The 19729-nt window shown below is 37.0% G+C and overlaps 1 protein-coding gene across 4 annotated transcripts in view; it reads left to right on the top strand.

Annotated features, from left to right (window-relative positions):
* The first annotated feature begins 12238 nt into the window (after nucleotides 1-12238).
* The window catches only part of NAV3 (neuron navigator 3), a 165884-nt gene continuing 158393 nt past the window's right edge, over nucleotides 12239-19729 (top strand). For 3 of the 4 annotated variants that reach the window (XM_032222049.1, XM_032222050.1, XM_032222048.1), the window contains exons 1-2: nucleotides 12239-12259; nucleotides 12898-12950. In XM_032222049.1, the coding sequence (XP_032077940.1) occupies nucleotides 12948-12950 (3 nt within the window). In that variant the 5' untranslated portion in view covers nucleotides 12239-12259; nucleotides 12898-12947. Of the gene's footprint in view, nucleotides 12260-12809; nucleotides 12951-19729 lie in introns of those variants that run through there. The other variant, XM_032222047.1, reaches the window with a different exon arrangement.

The raw sequence follows: 19729 nt of genomic DNA, 5'->3' as shown, positions 1-19729 counted from the left end.
ACGAAATCCTCCAACTATTCTTTGTGTGCAGTTAGATAAATTTTTGTGTGTTATTTAAATTCTCAAAACATTGGAGGTTGGAATCCATTTTGGGACTTACTGTCTCTAATATCTATCAATATATCCTTCATGGTTGTTTGTAGGACTGGAAGAAAGGCAGTTGTTCCAGGAGTCAGGCCTAAGAAACATGCCCAAATACACCCAAATTGTTTTTTTCCCCTTCATGATTTAAACCAAAGAGAAACATCAACAGTCTTTACAGTCTAATTGAGCCCAGAGACCAGTGTTCTAGATCTAACTCAAATTGTATTAAGAGCATCTCCAAGATTATAAATATATATAAATCCATGATTTAACTTTATTGATAACAGAACTTGAACATCAAATGTAAGAACATCAGATGTAAGTTTTGGAAAAATGATACAGGGCAACTTAAAACAAGGCCAAATGAATAAACAGTTTCATTGCAGGGAGAACCATATCTTATTCGTCATATATTGAATATAATGCCGAGACTTCAGAAAAGTTAAAGCAGAAAGCAGATATGGTGGTCACATTTGACACCTAATCCATAATTAGGTCAAGATTTTGGACAGGTCAACACCTGTGGGATCCAATGTGGAATCCTCTTAAATGTCTCACATCTGTTGTGACATTTGTTTAGTCTTCTCTGTCATTGTCTCTTCCCTTTGTTCTTCCATCAGTTCTTTCATTTCCCCCCAAAAAAATCAACTTAAATCTCTGTTGTTAAAAAGTAAAAATAATCTATTCCAATCCCATCTAAATGGAATTTTCTTGTTTAATTTTGTTAGAAAAATATATTCTTTTCTCTTGCGTAATCTAATTGATATTTCCTTAAGTACAATTACACAATTTTCATTAATTTTCAAACTAGCATTAAATGCTGCTGTAAAATTTGGGTCTCTTCTTTCTTATTTCTATGAGAAATAATATTAGACACATTGAATAAATGTGTATTCCCCCCTCCCCCCCAAAAGGTTGTTCTTTTTCTTGATACAGAAAAAGCCTTTAACAATCTGGAATGGACTTTTATAGTTGTAGTTTTGAAAAAGATGGATTTCAATCTAAAATTTCTTTGGAGTATTTATAAAGAACAAAAGCCAAAATACTAGTAAATGGTCCTTCTTGGTATTAGAGTTATTAGCAAGCCAAAGATATCAAGAAAATAAAATTTCAGGAATCAGGCTAATGAAGCATGAACATAAACGGAAATTATTTGCTTATGATATGTTAATTAAAATTACACAATATAAAAGAGATTTAGTCATATACAAAAATATAGTTTCATTTCATGTTAATGAAGAAAAAAAGCCAAACGCTGATGTAGAATTTGACAGAAGAAGAAAAGCAATATTTGTATATGAAATAGCAGACTTTAGTATTATTAATAAAGAAAGTAAAATACCTAAGAATATTCTTGAAAAAATAATGGCTTGTTTAAAAAAAAAAACTAATTATCAAAGCCAAAAAATATTTATACTACCTTTATTGGAAGGTTACATCAACAGAATCTTAGTAACAGAATCCTGGCAATCTGAAAGGACTTCCCTGCTCCTCAGCCTTTACGATCTAGGACCCATCCCTTCTGTCAATCTTTCTTAACCCTCATTCCTGCTTTTCATTCAGATTTCTCTCTTGAGATTTTTTTCTAGGCAGTGACTCTTCCTCCTATGTCTTAAGTTTTTCCTCACAGTCTGTTACAAAAACAGATAATGTTTTAGATCATATTGATGCAGAAATAAATAGCGTTTCCTGGCTATATTGCCAACAGGCCAAATATTTTGCTCTTGTGCAAATTGGATGTTTTAATGTTTTTTTTTACTGGTTTTAATGTTTTTATTGGTTTTATTGTTTTAAAATTCTTTAATTTTTTAATTATAATATATATTCTGAATTGTAAGCCTCCCAGAGTCATTCACTGAGATGAGCGGCTATAGAAATGAAACAAAAAACAAGCATTGAAAATGTAAAACTTCACCAACTTTTAAGTAGCACTTTATCTCCATATGGCTCATACCTTTTGGAAGGGGCATGACTACCAGACAGTTTCTATTTCTATTTAAATAAACAGTTAATAATGCAATATGAGGATTATATTGAATATTTATAAAAATATAGGAAAAAATAACTTTTCTTCTTAATAAGCTGACTTAATTATAACATTCCTATTTCTATTAAAAAGAACGATGTTAAAGTGTGTTCAGTGGAAAAACAGCAAATGGTTCAGTTTGCAAGTCTTAATTATAGATAACACAAGTATAAAATCTTTTGAGAGTCATATTTCACAGTGGTCTAGTTGCCTAATTGCTTTCAGTATGTTCAAGTAAGTAGAACATCACAAAAATAATTGCAGAAACAAGGGGGAATATTGAAATTTTACAGAATTAAAAAAATCGTATGTCTATTTATTATAATATTGCCTTTAATTTATAAACTATTATTGAAATATAACTTGGAAACAGGTCAAGGATTTCATGATAAAATGCTGCAGAAATTGAATACTCTAACAGAAATGCAACAAAGGAAATTTCAATAGAGGAATAACATTAAATTTTCTCTGAGTGTTATATTCAGAGAAATTGGTATAAGATGTTTATTGTTGGTAGCTTATTCCAGTTTTGATCTCTAAAACAATTCATTTTCAAAACAATAGCAACAACAAGAACTATTGTTTCATTTTGTTTAGTATAAGTGGGAATACACAGATACTCTTTTAAGATTCTGTTATTACATTTTACAACAGTAAAGTAGCATTCCTAAAATTCTTGTGTTGTCTCTTCCTTGACCTGGCCTACCTCAAAAGCTGAATCATTGAGGAAGCTACATAACTGTAATTCTGATTATTGCACAATGATCTTTCTCAGGCACCTTTGTGTTGGCTGAAAAGTTTTAAAGGAATCCCTAGATGATTGTAACCAAACAAAATTTAAGTGATGAGAATGCCAATTCACATGGCTTGTTTATAAGTAAATAGTGATTCTCCATTAAATATTGGTCTACAGCATGGGTGTCAAACTAGATTTCATTGAAGGCCACATCAGGGTTGTGTTTGATCTTGGGGGAGGGGAACGGAGTGGGCATGGCAAGCTCGACATCACTCATGTCAGGGATGCCTCTTGTGGCCCATGCACTCTGCCAGAGTAAATGGGCTCCTGAGCTCCATTTTCGGCCGTGATGGCCTCCTGCAATGGCGCTCTGTTTTTCCTCTGGATAAAGCTATGCAAAAATCAAGCCCAGCTTCACTGACTACAGGTTTGAAAAGACAACATGGCTCTGCCTGCAATTAAGCTAGACTGGGGAGGAAGAGCACGAGTGAGCACTAAGGAAATCACAAAAGTAGGGAAGCCAGGCAAAGGGGCATGCTGTAGCACACACACTTTCCCCCAGCCCCGTTCTTTCCGAAGACTCCGATGGGCTCCCCTCCAGCTTCTCTGCCTCTCCTCTCACCCCAGCCTGCCAGCAGGAAATGAATGGGTGGGCTTTATTGCATTCCAGTCCTTTCCACCCATTGAAAATGGGGGAGGTGTTTGGGGAAGGCAGCGGGGGAATTGTGGGTGGTGGCAGAGGAGCTGCTTTCAAGCCATTGGGAGAGATATCCAATCCAACTTCTCTCTGGGTGTGTGTGTTTCAGAGAGTGAGAGAGGAGGGAGGGGGAGAGAGGGAGGGAGGGTTAGGATTAGGATTAGGGGAGAAAGAAAGAAAAAGAATGAAGGAAACTTTGTTTGAGAGAGAGTGAGAGAGGGAAGGGGGTAGGAGAGAGATATCCAATCCAACTTCTGTGTGTGTGCACATGTGTGTGTGTGTGTGTGTGTGTGTGTGTGTGTGTGTTTGAGAGAGGGAGAAAGGGGGGAGGGAGGGAGAGAGAGAGGGAGGGAGGAAGGAGGAGAAGAGAGAAAGAAAGAAAGAAGGAAACTTCTTTCACAAAGGAGAAAAACAAATGCTGTCACTTTAAATTGGATCTGAGCATGCCTGACTGTGGAATTCTGGGAGTTGAAGTCCACAAGTCTTAATGCATGTAACTTTAAATTGAAGTTTTAAATTGAAAAAGTGCTGGGTACAAGAAATTGGTTATATGGTTATATTTTTTATGTTTCTGAAGTTTTGGAGTTTGTGCAATATGGGCTTTGTGTTTCTAAAAGGGGTTGGATGATTCTCTACTTGTGAATGGAGCCAAACTTTCTCTAGGGTCATTATCTCATTATCTCTATCTGGCAGAAATGTGGAATGAGCCTCAGTCAGGTTTCTTTGTTAACAGAAAAAAAGAAAAACAGCACATCAATTTAGGGCTAGAAGGCTTCTCCAAAGTCATCTAGTCCAACCCCCTGCTGCAGCAGGAAACCTTACATTGTCTGGATTATTTTGGTCCCTCTAACAGAGTGGAAAAGTGCCAGAAAGGAGAGGGAGTTTAATAGGACATGCAGAGGAAGGCAGAAATAGTCCTTGACTTATGACTACAATTGAGCCTGAATTTTGGTTGCTAAGCAAGAGCATTGTTAAGTGAGCTTCACCACATTTTACCCAATCCATGACATCTCCTGGTGACATCAAGTTGGCCACTCCCACCTGATCACATGACTGCCAAGCCGCTCCCACCCAGTCACATGACTGCCAAGCCACTCCCACCCAGTCACATGACTGCCAAGCCACTCCCATCTGGTCACATGACCACCGAGCCACTCTCACAAAACAGGCCACACCTACAGAATTTTTGAAACCCATCACTGATCTGTATTGAAGAAAGAGATTTACACAGTTTCAGGAAAATTCACATAAATCCATAGAGATTTCTTTCTTTTAATCTAATTAAAGACATTCTTTAAAATTGCTATTTCCATGGTGGGAGTGAGGAGGCTTCTGGTATATGTTAAATAATTATATATTTTTTCCATTCTTTCATATTCCATATTTATGGTGCACAATTTATATTATTTGAGTTTCAAAGATACTATACCTTTCTTATTATTTTACAGTAGAATTAAAATAGTTTAAAATGTATTGAGAAATTACTTCTTTGCACAAATAATTTTGACATACAGTACGTAACAATGCAAGTCACTAAGATTTGTGTCTTGCATATTTGCAGGCTTCACAAATGCAGAATGTACTCTTATAGTGTCATCTTGTTGAGATTATTTTAATAGATAAATTTGGCCATAGACAATGTAAGCAATTTGTGGTCAAATCTGTTGTTTAATGGAGAATACAGATTGGGAGTAAGAGCTGTCTAAGCAAATGAGCAATGTGATAGTTGGTTAAGGAGTTCAGTCAGTGAAATACATTCACAAAGTTCAGCCATGACTCCATCCTGACAGTTGTCAGTGACTAATACTCTGAATATTTTTCTGTAGAAGTGACATCTAATAGAGTCTTTCTGTTTGTATAAAATGTTTAATATCAAAGTGTAATTGAAATGTGTTTCGAAAACTGATGAAGGCACCATGCTTTGCTTCTCAGCAATTTCTGTTCAGGTCCAGCAGTTGGCATTCTAACAAATTCATAATGGTTTTATTAAATTTCTGTATTTGCATCATCGTTCCTGTTATTTGCATGCTAGATGTAGGAGTGCACATGAGTTTATTTATGTATTGACTTGCAAGGAATTTATTTCAAACTAGAATAGTAGAAGAGCTCATTGGAATTCACAAAGCCATGTTCTCACTTTGCTTTGCCCTATTATTTCCTACACTATAACTGGAATCTGAAATATAAAACTGTAACTTAAAAGCATTAGGCAATTATCACCTGTTGCTACTGATAGTTCTATTTTAAAATAGAAGCCAAAATGGAAGATACTTATTAAACAACTACCACATCTGGAATGCAAATGACAGCAGCAATGAAAGTCAACAGTAAAATATTTGAAGTATGTATAAGAGGCATGGATGTCTTAAACAAGTGCTTTTTTTCAAACTGCACAAGCTATTATAAGTATCGTACTTTGTATGAATGAATTAGTAAGGCATAGAAATAAGCAACATATTTTATAGTCTTGGACACAGGTTATATGTTAAATTATGAAAGTCACTAGGAACTCCAATTTACTTATTTATTTTTATGTATTCAATTTGTATGGCCACCCATCTCAAACAGGTGATTCTGGATGGCAAACAATCATAAAATCAATTAACACCAATTAAAATCACAATACAGAATGAAAAATTGTTATGTTTGACGCAGGTGACATCAGAAATACAAACCCATGCTTAAATTACTGAGGGCAGATATATTATTATCCTAATCTAAGGACAATCAAATTGTAGCAAATCTTGAGAAATGCAAATGTTTGCAAGATCAAACATAAATCTGTACTGCTTAACAACTGGTCTCCTGGCAACTTATTCAGGGATAGAATCTTATAAAAGTAAGAATATCTGGATCCAACAGCCCTCAGTTCTGATTAGTTAGTAATTGACGTCTGCTAAGCTATGATTTGCTTGATACAGAGTAGGGCTCTGGCACAATGACTGGTCCTAAATAACTTGTGATTGTGACCACCCAGAGTTACTTAACATGGGTAGTCATATACGTCTTTTAAATCAACCAACAAACCAAGGAACCAATTAATCACCCAGTGAACTTCCATGGCAAGGAATAACCCTGACATTGGTTTTCAGTTACGCCAGCCCAGCACCTTAAGCATTAATGCCATCATTATTTGGACAATGTGTTATTTAATTCAGTGAAGCTCAACAACAGCCTTGTTTTAATTGTTGTTGCTAAGAAAATATGAAGTTAGTTTCAAAGACATTGTCCAAGGGAAAGTATAGAAGTTGCTATAAATATTCATGTTGTGAGCCGCTGTGTGAAATCTTGAGGCAACACTATTGATGGTCTTTCTTTGACTTATGTTCTTTAGTCCAGCCAATTGTTTACTATATTTCACTTTATTTGAGACCTTGTTGCTACAAATAGTAAATAAAACAGAAGCCTGTTTTCTGAAAAGGATAAATGCTAACTCACTGTATGTGTTCATTTGGTTCTGTGTATCTTCCATGGGACTAAGGTTTTAGTGAATGCAGTTCATTATGCAAAGTTTGCAAGATTGGTATATAATTTTGTTGTTTGTTTTGTCCCTTTTCACTTACTTTAATTGAATTTTACTCCATGTAAGTTTATGCTAAAATACTTTATTTTTTAAGATGACCGAAACCTTGTGTTTTTCTTGAAACAAGGAGGCACACAACCACTCTCATAATTCTTATCTGACAGCAATGTTTCTTTTTTCAAAAAGTCACCTCTGGTTCACTTTATGTCCTTTCCAAACTGCCAGTCTGTGTGTTTCTCTTGTTCAAGCTGCCAATGTACTCATCGTTGCTCTGTCTGTATAGTAAGAGTTCTATAACAGAAGCCATTATTTCAACATTGTGACTTTTTTGTATGTGTAATTTTTACAACACTCCATAGACATTTCAAAACATTGAAATGTTAGGCAAGTAACAAAGCAAATGAAACTCTTACTGGAACAAACAGTTGTGTGATTTTTTTCCCCCAAATGTCCTACACATACCTTATCACTTTTGAAATTGCTTCAGAATAGGATATTTTAGAGTTTTCCTTATGAAATTTATATCTGTCACAATCCAAACATTCTTTTAGCATCCCACAGTAATTATAAGGAGAGGTGGGGAGCACTGAAAGTAAAAGATCCATGATAAAACCAAAAATAAAACAATAAACAAAATCCTGACCTCAGTAATTCAAGATCATAAATCACACATAGACATCCTATCATTCACCCTAGACTCTATGGAGCAACTTTATTTTCAAAAGTTTCCAGATAGCCAAAACTACAAGGGCCAACTTGATTTCTCATGGGAAATTATTCCATAGCAGTGCCAATGAATCTATGTTCTATATCCATTCAACTGCTGGTGACTGGGGATTACCAGCAGTTTCTCAGTTTGAGCAGAACATACAAGCTAGATGTGCTGCTTGTAAATGAAGACCAGAATGCCAAAGTTAGAAATGTTGCCCAAGGATCTGCTGATATAGCCTACAGAGGAATTATTTGGTCTGTTATTTGTATCTCAACAACTGTCTGGTATAGCAACCGAACAGGACAGGTACAGACTTTAACATATAGTTGGGACTGCATAAAAAAGAATCACAACCAGCCAGTGGTGGGATACAACTGGTACGCCCCCGTATGCATGTACTGGTGCCTCTGGGAGCACCAGCTACTGTTCTGGTACAGTGCTCTGGAGGACCCAACCACCTGCCTGCTCTTCTTACCGGTATTTGAGCTGATCGGAGCTTTCGTGTACCCGCACAGAGCATACGATGCCTGCGCGATGCTCTGTCGAGCAGCTGGAACGTTGTGGGCAGTAAGTATGCACGCACACACTGCACGCATGCTGTGTGCATTCACGTGGTGGATGCGGGCCCCGTTGCAGCATACCGGTTGCAATGTGATCCGGAGCCCACCACTGCAACAAGCCTGCCTTCCATTGACAATCTGTATATTACATGAACTAGAAAGAGGGCGATCCTGGGCATAATCTATTTTAACTTCTTTCCTTAGGATGCCACTATAGAGCAATGCATGCCAAAACAACTAGACACAAAACTAGTTTTTCCTCCTGTGCCATCATTCTGCTAGACATATAATTCTCACAGCAGTCTAATTTCTCATCTCTTCTCATCATCTCAATTTTCCTACTATCTTCTTATGATTTATCAATTGCTATTTGTAACATGTAATTATGATTGTAATTATGATTTGTGATCTATGACATTACTTGCTGTTTATTTATGTAATGTGAGCTTATGCACTGGAGGCAAATTTCTTGTGTGTCCAATCACACTAGGCCAATAAACAATTCTGTTCTGTTCTGTTCTGTTCTGTTCTGTTCTATTCTATTCTTCTTAAAGAGTGAATATCATGGTGGAGGGAGGGAGTTGGTGTGGCGATGGCGTTTGCCATCACTGCTGCCTGTCATTGCTGCCACCATTCGCCATGCCAGGGAATGCTAGAGCCTTCGCTGCTGAGCAGCTGATTGGCAGTTGGATCGACCTCCTGGAATACTGCTGATCAACTGTTCTAGTTGCCTATTGCTGCTGCCACCTATCCCCGCCACCGGCACCTCTCACCACTGTCACTATTCGGCAGTGGAGATTGGCAGTGATTGGCAGCAGTGGAGAATGGTGGCGGCGATCAGCAGCTAAAACAACTGCGGTATTCCAGGAGGCCAATCCAACTGCCAGTCCGTGACCCGTCAAAAGCGCGAACGTCATAAGCGCGCCGACAACACCGCGGCGCTAAAACCGCGATTTCAAAAGCGCACCGACAACAGCGCACCGACAACACCGCGCCGACCGAAGCGCGATTTCATTTAAGGTAAGATTTACAGTTAGGTTTAGGGTTAGGTTTAGGGTTAGGTTTAGGGTTAGGTTTAAGTTTAGGGTTAGGGTTAGGGTTAGGGTTAGGGTTAGGGTTAGGTTTAGGGTTAGGTTGAGGGTTAGGTTGAGGGTTAGGTTGAGGGTTATGTTACAGCGCGCTTCTGTCGGCGCGCTTTTGTCGGCACGCTTTAGGGCTAATTAGTCGCTAATTCGTCCCGTGGTTTTGTCACCGCGCTTTAGACACCGCGGTTTAGTCAGGCGCGCTTTTGTTGTGCGCGCATTTGTGGTGGAACCCTGCCAGTCAGCTGCTCGGCAGCAAAGACTCCAGTGTTCCCTGGCGGTGGTGAACTGTGGCAGTGGTGACAGGTGGTGGTGCAGACAGGCGGTGGTGGTAAACGCTGCCACCGCACTAACTCCCCTCTCCACCACCACAGTATTCTCTCTATAAGACACACAGACATTTCCACCCACTTTTTTGGAAAGAAAAATTATGTGTTATAGTGCGAAAATACGGTAGTTTGGTTTAAAAATCAAAATAAAGCAAAAAAACAACAACACATATTTATTATTTTTGGCCATTCCATTGATTTATTTTCATTGCTGTTTTCTAGTAACCTAGTAGCTTTCTAGTAGCTTTTTTTCCATGAAAGAACAAAGTCACCCAAGTTATTGGAAGGTTACAAAAGTCATCTAAGCAGCCAACAATGAAAATTTAATTAACTGCAATAAATACCTGTTCCTAACATAGTCAGTTTAAACTAATCATACAATTCTGAATGACTAGTTATATTATTGGGATAGACGAGTTTATTATGGTCACAGACAAGAATTGAAAATAAAACACATTAAAAACAAATTTAGTACAAATACACAAAACAGAATGGGAATACTATAATTGGCAATGGACTTACTGGTGGGAAGAGTCTAATTTTACAGGCAGTATAAAATTAGGTATGTTCAAGGAAAGTAAATCTTTTTTATTTGATAACAAAATATATTTTATATCAGGCCTCCAAAATTGATGTGGGGAGAATATTGAAGCATTCTAAAGTTAATATTCTTTGGAATTTGGAAACAGTTACATGATGCAAAGGGGGGGGGGGTGAATATTCAGAAAAACATTATTGTTGGGATTTGACTCTGACATATAGATTGAACATGATTTTATTTAAATAGGAAGTTGTGCATAGGCCTACAAACCATATTTGTATATTTCTTATGACTAATGAAATTTAATTAAGCAACATCCACTAGTCTGTGTCTGTGGACTCAAAGAATGACAAGCCATTCTCATATTTCTGTCCCCATATAACAGTGGTGGGTTTCAAAAATTGTTTGAACCTACTCTGTGGATGTGGCCTCTTTTGTGGGAGTGGCTTACTGCCTATGTGACCGGGTGGGAGTGGCTTGCCGCCCATGTGACTGGATATGAAGATGCTGATGACACTTGTCAGAACCACCTTAAATTACCTCACACACAGCACTGGCATGCATAAGAATATGATGTATACTTGTTTTTGAAAAGGTATCTTTGGTTTGCGTTAAAACAACTTCAACATACGCAATGTTCTGATTGCACCACAAACGCAGTAGTCATCCTTATCTTTCACAGAGGCACTGAGTTTTATAAATATGAGCATGATAGTGTAGAATAATCATATCCAAGAACCAGTGGTGATTTTCAAAAAATTTTGGAACCTCTTCTGTAGGTGTGGCCTGCTTTCCGGGTCCACTGGTGGAACCTCTTCTAACCGGTTCGGTAGATTTGACGAACCGGTTCGCACCGAACCGGTGCAAACTGGTAGGAACCCACCTCTGCCATATATTTTCAGTGATTATGACATGTGTGGTTATTGATGACTTCCTAGTTTATTTGTGGGACAAAAAAGCAATTAATTTAAAGACCGTCTCCTCTCTGTGGGCACCTCTCCAGGTTGCCTTACTGCTAAAGTCTGGCTGGTGCAATCTTATTACAGTTGGCACTAAATTTAGTTAGATTTTGGTGTTAGCTAAAGAGCTGCTTGCCAAGACTTTTGGCTGAACTTCTGCTACTGTGTCATTTAGCTTGTTTCTGTCTTGTTGTCATGCTGCTACTATATGTTTTTCATGTTTGTAATTTAGTATAGTTTTCATTTTTAAAAGGTTTGATGGATTTATTTGGTTTAATCTACTTTATTTTTGAGGAATAGTGAACCAAAAATGATGCAGGTGTATAGACTGCTCATTTGCTTCCCGGAAGCAAAGGCATTTGCAGAGTCAAGATACTGTATGTAAGGTACTGTACACCTTACATTTGTTTGCATACTCTGTATGGATAAAATGTTCGTTTCCTTAGAAAACGCTGGTACAACTGTTTGCACATGGTTCTTGTGAAAATAAACATAAGTAGCAAAACGAAAGAAGTAAAAACGTTACATGCAGTGTTTCCAGTGTAAGTCTTAGATCAGACTGAAAGTGACAAGAATGACAGGAATTTTCTTGGCAGTCCTGAAGGGGCTTTTTTTCCACAATGATAGTGATGTTTCATTGTATAATAAAATGAATCATTCAAGGTTAAAATGCTGAAAAATGGCACAGAAGCTGATTAAAAAAAAGTAAAAACCATTCAAGTTTTACTTTTTGGTGATGACTCCTTAATTTGGAATGTGCTTTGTAGAGCTTTACTCACATGTAAGCCAACATAAGTCTTCCTAATTTTTTTTTGTTTCTCTCTCTCTCTCTCTCTCTCTCTCCCCCTCCCTCCCTCTCTCTTTTCCTGTTTCCCTTCTCTCTACTCTGCAGATATACACTGACTGGGCTAATCATTATCTAGCAAAATCTGGCCACAAACGGCTGATCAAAGATTTGCAACAGGACATTGCAGATGGAGTTCTACTAGCAGAAATCATTCAGATTATTGGTAAGTCCCATCCATTTAGCCATAACCTGAGCATAACTTCTGGGTTAGGATATAAAATTCAACAGAACTAGAACAAAGTGTTGTGAGAGATGAACATCAGATAGTTGTGATTCAGACTCTTTATTTCTCTCTCTATACTTATTTTCAGAAATAGAGGCAATGCCTCCTAATTTTTTAAAATGTTTAGAAATTTTGATAAGTGTGTGTCTGAATCTATTTGTATGTGGTTCATCCCCTTTATAGCCCAAGGACTGTGTTTCGCACACTTGGCAGACTAAAGCGAATGCTTCATTAAGCCATGTGTCTCCAATGTGTGCATTTTATTAACTGGAGCGGTTTATACTTTCTGAGATGACTTGAAACTGTATCTTGATCCCACAAAAACAATTGCGGAAGATTTCATGTCAGCAGTCGTTTGGCAGGGTCTGGAGAATTAGCAGCAGCATTCTCTGCACTTCCCCTTTGCATGAGGAAAGGAACTGCCGCTAACAAGAAAGACTGTTATTGTACATTTCAGCGTGCTGAGAGCAAAGTTCAGTATGTGCAAAATACTTGTGTGCCTATTTGCTTTCTCTCATCTTGTCTTGTTGCCTATTCTTAAACATTTTTTTTTTAAAACTTCCACTGCTTTCTTTTAGCAAATGAAAAAGTTGAAGATATCAATGGTTGTCCTCGAAGCCAATCTCAAATGGTAAGAATAAATGTATGTATGTATGTATGTATGTATGTATGTATGTATGTATGTATGTATGTATGTATATGTCTGTGTGCATGTGTGCGCAGTCATTATATATATATTTGTATTATAGTATATTGATAACTGTCACATTTGCATTACATTGAATGGGTACTCCTGGAAAATACGTATCAGAAAATTGTTTAGGGAATATCAAGAACTTAAGGAAGAAACATCATTGATACTTGCAAATAGATTGTCAGTGTGCTTTTTTCCCCAAACTTCCATGTCTTTCAGATTTACACTGATCATTTCATTCCAGAACTGCCTTTAAAACAGTAAATGGCAGAACCCATTTTAAGTGGAGTCTTTGTGTCTGGACTACTGGTTTGAAATATGGGGTTTGCCAACTTTTAATGAATATAAATAGTCTTTCTACTTGTCCACAATGTAGTCCAGTGAAATAGCCTGACTGCAGAGCACTTTTTGAATCACATGCTATTCCTGCTGGAAGAAATGAACCTAAAGAATGCATTGAAATGCAGTTTATCATCTGAGGAAAATTCATCTACCATCCAGAATGAGTTTTAATTTTTGTAGCATTTTAAAATTACTAACATTTATGACTATAAAATAAATAATGGAAATGATACTTGGATTTTTTCCCCTCGCTAAGTTCCTTCAGTTAATCTACTTTGTATTGTTGCTAGGGTTTTTGATTGTTATTTTAAAGCTTCTATTGATTAATTTTAATTGCTTAGATATTTCATCTATTAACTACTAAGAGTTTAGGTAGATATTTGAGAAAGGAGCCGGTTACATTCATTCTCTCACAGGAAGCTGCTAAAATTAACTCTTCACTGCAAGAAGGTGAAGATCCTTCACTTGTTTGCTAAAGCACACTCAACAATAGATGTTATCTTCTTTAAAAAAATATTTATTCAAATACTTTCTGCAACCTTGCTTTTTCTATCATTTGTATTGTTTTCAAAGAGGCTTACAAAATAGGTTTTGCTCCTACTGCAACATTGCATTACATAAGAGGTCAATAATATATTGTCAGTAGATGTCATTAGCAACCTTTATTATTATTAAGCTATTTTAAAAATAAAAACAGCTGAACATTGATAAGACTCCAAATTTAATGAGATGTGAAAAGAAAACTCTCTTCACATAATAAGAATAAGGGATTTCAGAATTATTGTGATACTCCCAAAGGTGCTTTTCAAGGGCAACTTGACTTTCTTGTTTTCCTTTGACATGTTATTGTGAGAGATTTTGGATAGGAGGGAGAAGTAAAATTGCTGTAATTTCAAGTATCATGAAATTTTGAGTCCCTGTCCCATTGCACAAACATTATACAATACCAGGGGTGGGTTCTTGCCAGTCCTAACCTCTTCTATAGAAGAGGTTCCACAAATCTACAGTGCCATTTAGAACCAGTTCCAGTTCCCTCCCCCCGCCCATCCGCATATCATCAAGATGAAGAGCGAGAGGAGGAATTCTGGGAGTCCACAAATCTTAAAGCTGTCAAGTTTTAACACCCCTGGGATTTTTTTCTAAAGGGTTAGGGGTACAAGGGTCTTGTAACTTGACAGCTTTAAGACTTGCATGCTTCAAATGCCAGAGTTTCTGGGCCAACATTTTGGTTGCTAAACAACAGCGTTGTTAAGTGAATTTCACCACATTTTACAAGTTGGCCATGCCCACCCGGTCATATGGCTGGCAAGCCACTCCCACAAAGCAGGCCACACCTACAGAAGAGGTTCTAAAAATTTTTCGATTTGTAAAATATTTTATTCAATTTTCACATTCCATTTGCAATCATTTATATACAGGGTATTTACTATAAAAAAAAGGAAAAAAAGAAAAAAAAAGAAAAAGGGAATAAAACGAACAAGTAAAGAGAAAACACAACTCATCATTCACAACCCCACCTAACCCTTGCATCCTCCATACACCCCATCTACCCCCTCCAACTTTCCTTTCTCCCTCTAACACTCCCCTCCTACTTCCCTTTCCCCTCAATCCTTCCTTCTCCCCTTACTCCCCGGACACCCTCCTTACCTTCCCCTTACTCCTTCCTTACTCCTCCCTCTTCTTTCCCTCTACCTCCCTCCTTGGTGTATGCCTTTATTCGAGTGTTGTTTGATCTGATAAAAGTAAAATGAACCAAGGAAAAAATAATAATAATAATGATAAAAAAAAAAAGAACCACCGTATATAAATACATTCTTGTTCTTATTAAAACTATGTTAACACCCCCCCACCCCACCCCCCACAATCCCCATCCCTAATCCTCCCGACTTCCCAGGGCCCACACCTGGCACTACCTTCTGTCTAAAATATCTTGTATACATATGAATTAAAAAATAAAAGTATATATCAAAAGAAAAGAAAAGCAGAGAAAGAAAAAAAAAAAAGAAAAAAAGAAAAGAGAAAAGAGAAAAAAGAAAAAAAAAAAAAGAAACCATTCTTGTATTGATCTCAGCCCCCCATCTTTATCTATGCTTAAATAGTATAAATCATTCTATCTATATTTTATTCTCGTCTCTTACTTCTTTGCTATTTACCCCAACCTTCTGTAGACTCTCCCGTTCCCTTCCTAAACCTCATGATCCCTTCCAATAAAATTTAAGCAGCGTGGTTCATGCCATATATTCAAATATAACTTTACAGACAAGTAATCAAACTTTCCCTTCTAGTAAAATTTAAACAACGTAAATAATCTTTCTTTACCCCTTTTTCAAACAGTAATTCAAAATAATAAATAACTTAGTTCATTCCACATTCATTTTACCTTCATCCCTCACTTGTCTGATATTTACCACTATCAAATTTATACTAGCATTTGTTTAAAATATAACTCAGAATGATTTGTAGCATGAATCATTCCACATATTCCAATAATACTTTCAGCAAGAGTCAGTTAACCTTCTATTTTAAGGTAGTCCCTTCTAACAGAGTTTAAACAACATAAGTCATTCTGCATTCTTTTTACAGTTATCTTCCCAAGCGGCTTCCTGTTCTAATAAGCTTTAAACAACGTAGATTTTGCCCTCTTCCCTTGCTTGTCTGATATTTACCACAAATAACGTAGTTCATTCCACATGCATTTTACCCTCATCTCTTGCTTGTCTGATATTTACCACTATCAAATTTATACTAGCGTTTATTTAAAAAGTGACTCAGAACTATTACAACCAACTTTCCCTTCAAATAAAAGTTAAATAGCATGGATCATATTCAAATAATACTTTCAGCAAGAGTCAGTTAACCTTCTATTTTAAAATAATCCCATCTAACAAAGTTTAAACAACATAAATCATTCCGCATTCTTTTAACCACTATCAAATTTATGCTAACGTTACTTTAGAATCTAGCTCAAAGTAGTTTCACCCAGCTTTCCCTTCTGATAAAAATTAGTCCACTTTTTCTACCGGAGAGAGGTCTCAAACCCCCATTCAGTCCTCAACTTTAGGAAGTCTTTTGAAGTATCTAAATTCTCGATCTGCGTTCTTCTGCTTCTCTGAGGGAGGAGGGGCTGCCCCCTCCATCTTGCAGCCGCATGGCCAGCCGTTTGCTTTCTCCTTCCGCTTGTCTCTCCTCTCTTCCAAGCGCGTCAGGAAGTCCCGCCTTCAGAATCCTACAATAGAAATCTTGAGCCTCCGAAACAGAGTTAAGACGAAATCTTTGATTCTCAAATGTAACTGTAATACCGGCAGGGGCCTCCCATCTGTATCGAATCTGTTGACTCCTAAGCTCCTTAGTTAAAAAGGTGTAATTCCTTCTTGCCTTCAACATCTGAAAAGGAATATCTTTGAAAACAATCAGGTCCTGGCCTTCAACTCGAAAACTGTTATTATGAAACTTTTGCACAATCGCATTTCTAGATTCTTTTGTGGAAAAATGTATAATTATGTCCCTCGGGAGTTGTCGCTGTTCCGCTATCAATGAGTTCTGGCGATAGATTTTCCGAATCTGCCAATCAAAGTTAAGTCCCGGGCTTCCCAGCGCATGGCTGAAGGCTTCAGCAAAGGTCTGTTTCAAATCCTCTTGCTCCTTTTCACGGAATCCTCTGACTCTAATTGCAAATGCCTTCCTATTAAAATTTAACATCATAAGCTGATCTTCGTTATTTCTAATTTTTTCTTGTAAAATTTGAATATTGGTAGTCAAATTAAAATTAGCCTTCTCCAGACTTTCCAATTTGTTCTCTATTTCAGCAGAGTAATCTGAGAGGGCAGACACGGCTGCAAACGTATTCGCCTTCATTTGATTAACTTTAGATTTTAGATCATCATAAAGTTGCAATACAAATTCCTGAATTTCTTGTTTAAAGGCATTAAACATTTTAAAGAGATATTCCTGTGTTAAAACTTCTCCAGTAGAGGGCGTAGGAGACAAAGGCTGTGTTTCCAGAAAAGATTCTTTAAATTCTTTAGATACATTTGTAGCAAGACGCTTCTTTGATCTGGGTGCCATAATAAATAAACAAGTAAGCAGCGCTTCACTCCCCTCTATTTCCAAAGAAAAAGAGTTTATTTTGTTAAGGAGCAGTCTGCAGGAAGATAAACCCGGCTAAGTACATCCAGTAATCATCCACGGAGAGAAATCGCCATTTTGAAGTCTATTTAAACAAAGAAGTCTTTAAGACGAATGGAGCTGGTATTTAAGATAGTAATAAAAGCATAAATCTCACAGGGGTGGTACCCTCCCGTATCAATTCTAGCTTGAAAAAACTTTGTTTTGTCCTGGGGGGGGCTAGCCTGTCTGGGGCTGCCAAAAAAAAAAAAGGCAGCTGAGAAGAACTGGCCGGAGATAAAAGCTCCGCTTCGGCTGGATCTAATCTCTTCCACAGCCCCCCCAAAAAAAAAAAGGCTGTGGCTTACGAATAGACCCTAGTCTACGGAGCTATCCTCCCTGCCCCTTTCTTAGCCAAAAAGGGGTGCTATCTATGATCTTATTTAGATATACAGACCAGATCTCTGAGGAGCTCGGTGGAGCCCTCCTCGGCAACAGGCCACGCCCCCAGGAAGTCAGAAGAGGTTCTAAAAATTTTTGAAACCCACCACTGTACAATACGTCCTGGTATCTGAAGAAAATGCCAAACTCTTGCTCTTTTGAAAATGTAAGATGATCTCTGCAAATAAAGAGCTGGTTTAATAGACTGATTAAAATATAGGGATATGAATGGGAACATCTAGTTTCAAGTCACTCTTAATTACAGAGGCTTGCTGGATACTGTGGACAATCATTCATTGTCAGCCCATGTTGTTGTACATATTTTTGCTATGTATACCACCATACAGTCTTTTTTTAAAATAAAAAGTCTTAAATGTGATATAATATTGTTGTTCCTGATAAGAAAAAAAAATAAGATTTTTAAACTTTCTGCATCAAAAAGATCCATTTTCTTGTCCACTATGATCCTATTCTTTAAATTGCTTTTCTATACATGTGGATTACAGTTACTAATGAGCTATGATGCCACTGGATAACTTTGAATAGATTGTGTATTAAAATAGTAAAATTAAAAAGGAGAAGGGGAATTTCAAGAGAAGATTCCCAAAGGATCTGTCGAAAGTAGATTAATGAACGTCAACATTTTAATGCAGCTAAGGAGAAGAAGAAGAAAGTATTCAGAAAATTTTGGAGTCATAGCTGATAAGTCAAGGAAAATTGCCCAATGTCTAGCCGCCATAAAATTCTATGTCTGGAAACATTGAAAGAGAACTAACAGAAATGCAGCCAATATTATGATGTCCTTATAAATCTACAATAAGACCACATTTGGAAATGTATACAGTTTTAACCATCACACTTGAATATTGTATTAAATATTCTGCAAATTCTACATCAGTATATACATAAATATTGAAGAGTTGAAAAGAACCCTTCCCCAAAAGGGCAATCAAAACAATTTCAGTGATAGAGCAGCTTATCCACTGGGAAAGACTATAGCAGCAGTAATTCTTAATTACAAAGGGGATATGAGGATACTCAATAGACAGCAGGGAAAGGAAAATATAGATTTTGTCCAGCAGTTCTACTGGCTTTGTAAGCAATCTTGGTAATTTTTTTGCTACCTTCAGAATCAGAAGTGGTTTGTTGAATACTAGCTGCCAAGGAATAATAGTGATAAGAGATAATCATCTTTTTATTAAGTCTTCTGAATATCGCTGATTGAGTATTAAGAGATAGATTGTTGGCTGTTCCAGCAGGGTTTTTATGAATCTCTGGCTTTCCAAACATTGCCGAGCTAAGTTCCCAGCATCCTTCACATTTTATTTGCTGCTAGCTGAGATACTAGCGCAGAAATAAGACCTGTTTTATAAATACTTTTCATAGCAAATTAGCTTTAGACACATTTCTTACTTTTTACATCTTTGGATGCTTTACAATAATCCTTTCTTTTCAATTTTAGTATCTTTATATACAAGAACAGGTTGCTAGGAGGGAACCATGACACCAAAATGGCATATTAATTTTATTGTATTTTTTTGGCTTAAAATCGAGCAATTAACATTTTGGAGAAATATTTTGGGATCCGCAAAAACTTTAAAATATAGTGTGACTTTTATGCAGTGACTCTGCTTCTTATTAAAGGAATATTGTCAAAGTTAGTCATCCTTTGTTTTTCAAAGGAAACATTTAGCTTCAGAAAAGCCATATCTTCAAAGTTCTGCAGATTAAAGCAGGAAATGGCTAAATTTCAAGCTAACCTTCTAATATTGATGATGCATTTCCCAAGAGGGTTACTTTTTGTTCAACAACAGAATTACAAAAAGATA

This window comes from Thamnophis elegans, chromosome 7 (genome assembly GCF_009769535.1).
Source record: "Thamnophis elegans isolate rThaEle1 chromosome 7, rThaEle1.pri, whole genome shotgun sequence".
Taxonomy (NCBI): Eukaryota; Metazoa; Chordata; class Lepidosauria; order Squamata; family Colubridae; genus Thamnophis; species Thamnophis elegans.
This window is presented reverse-complemented; position numbering and strand designations above follow the sequence as displayed.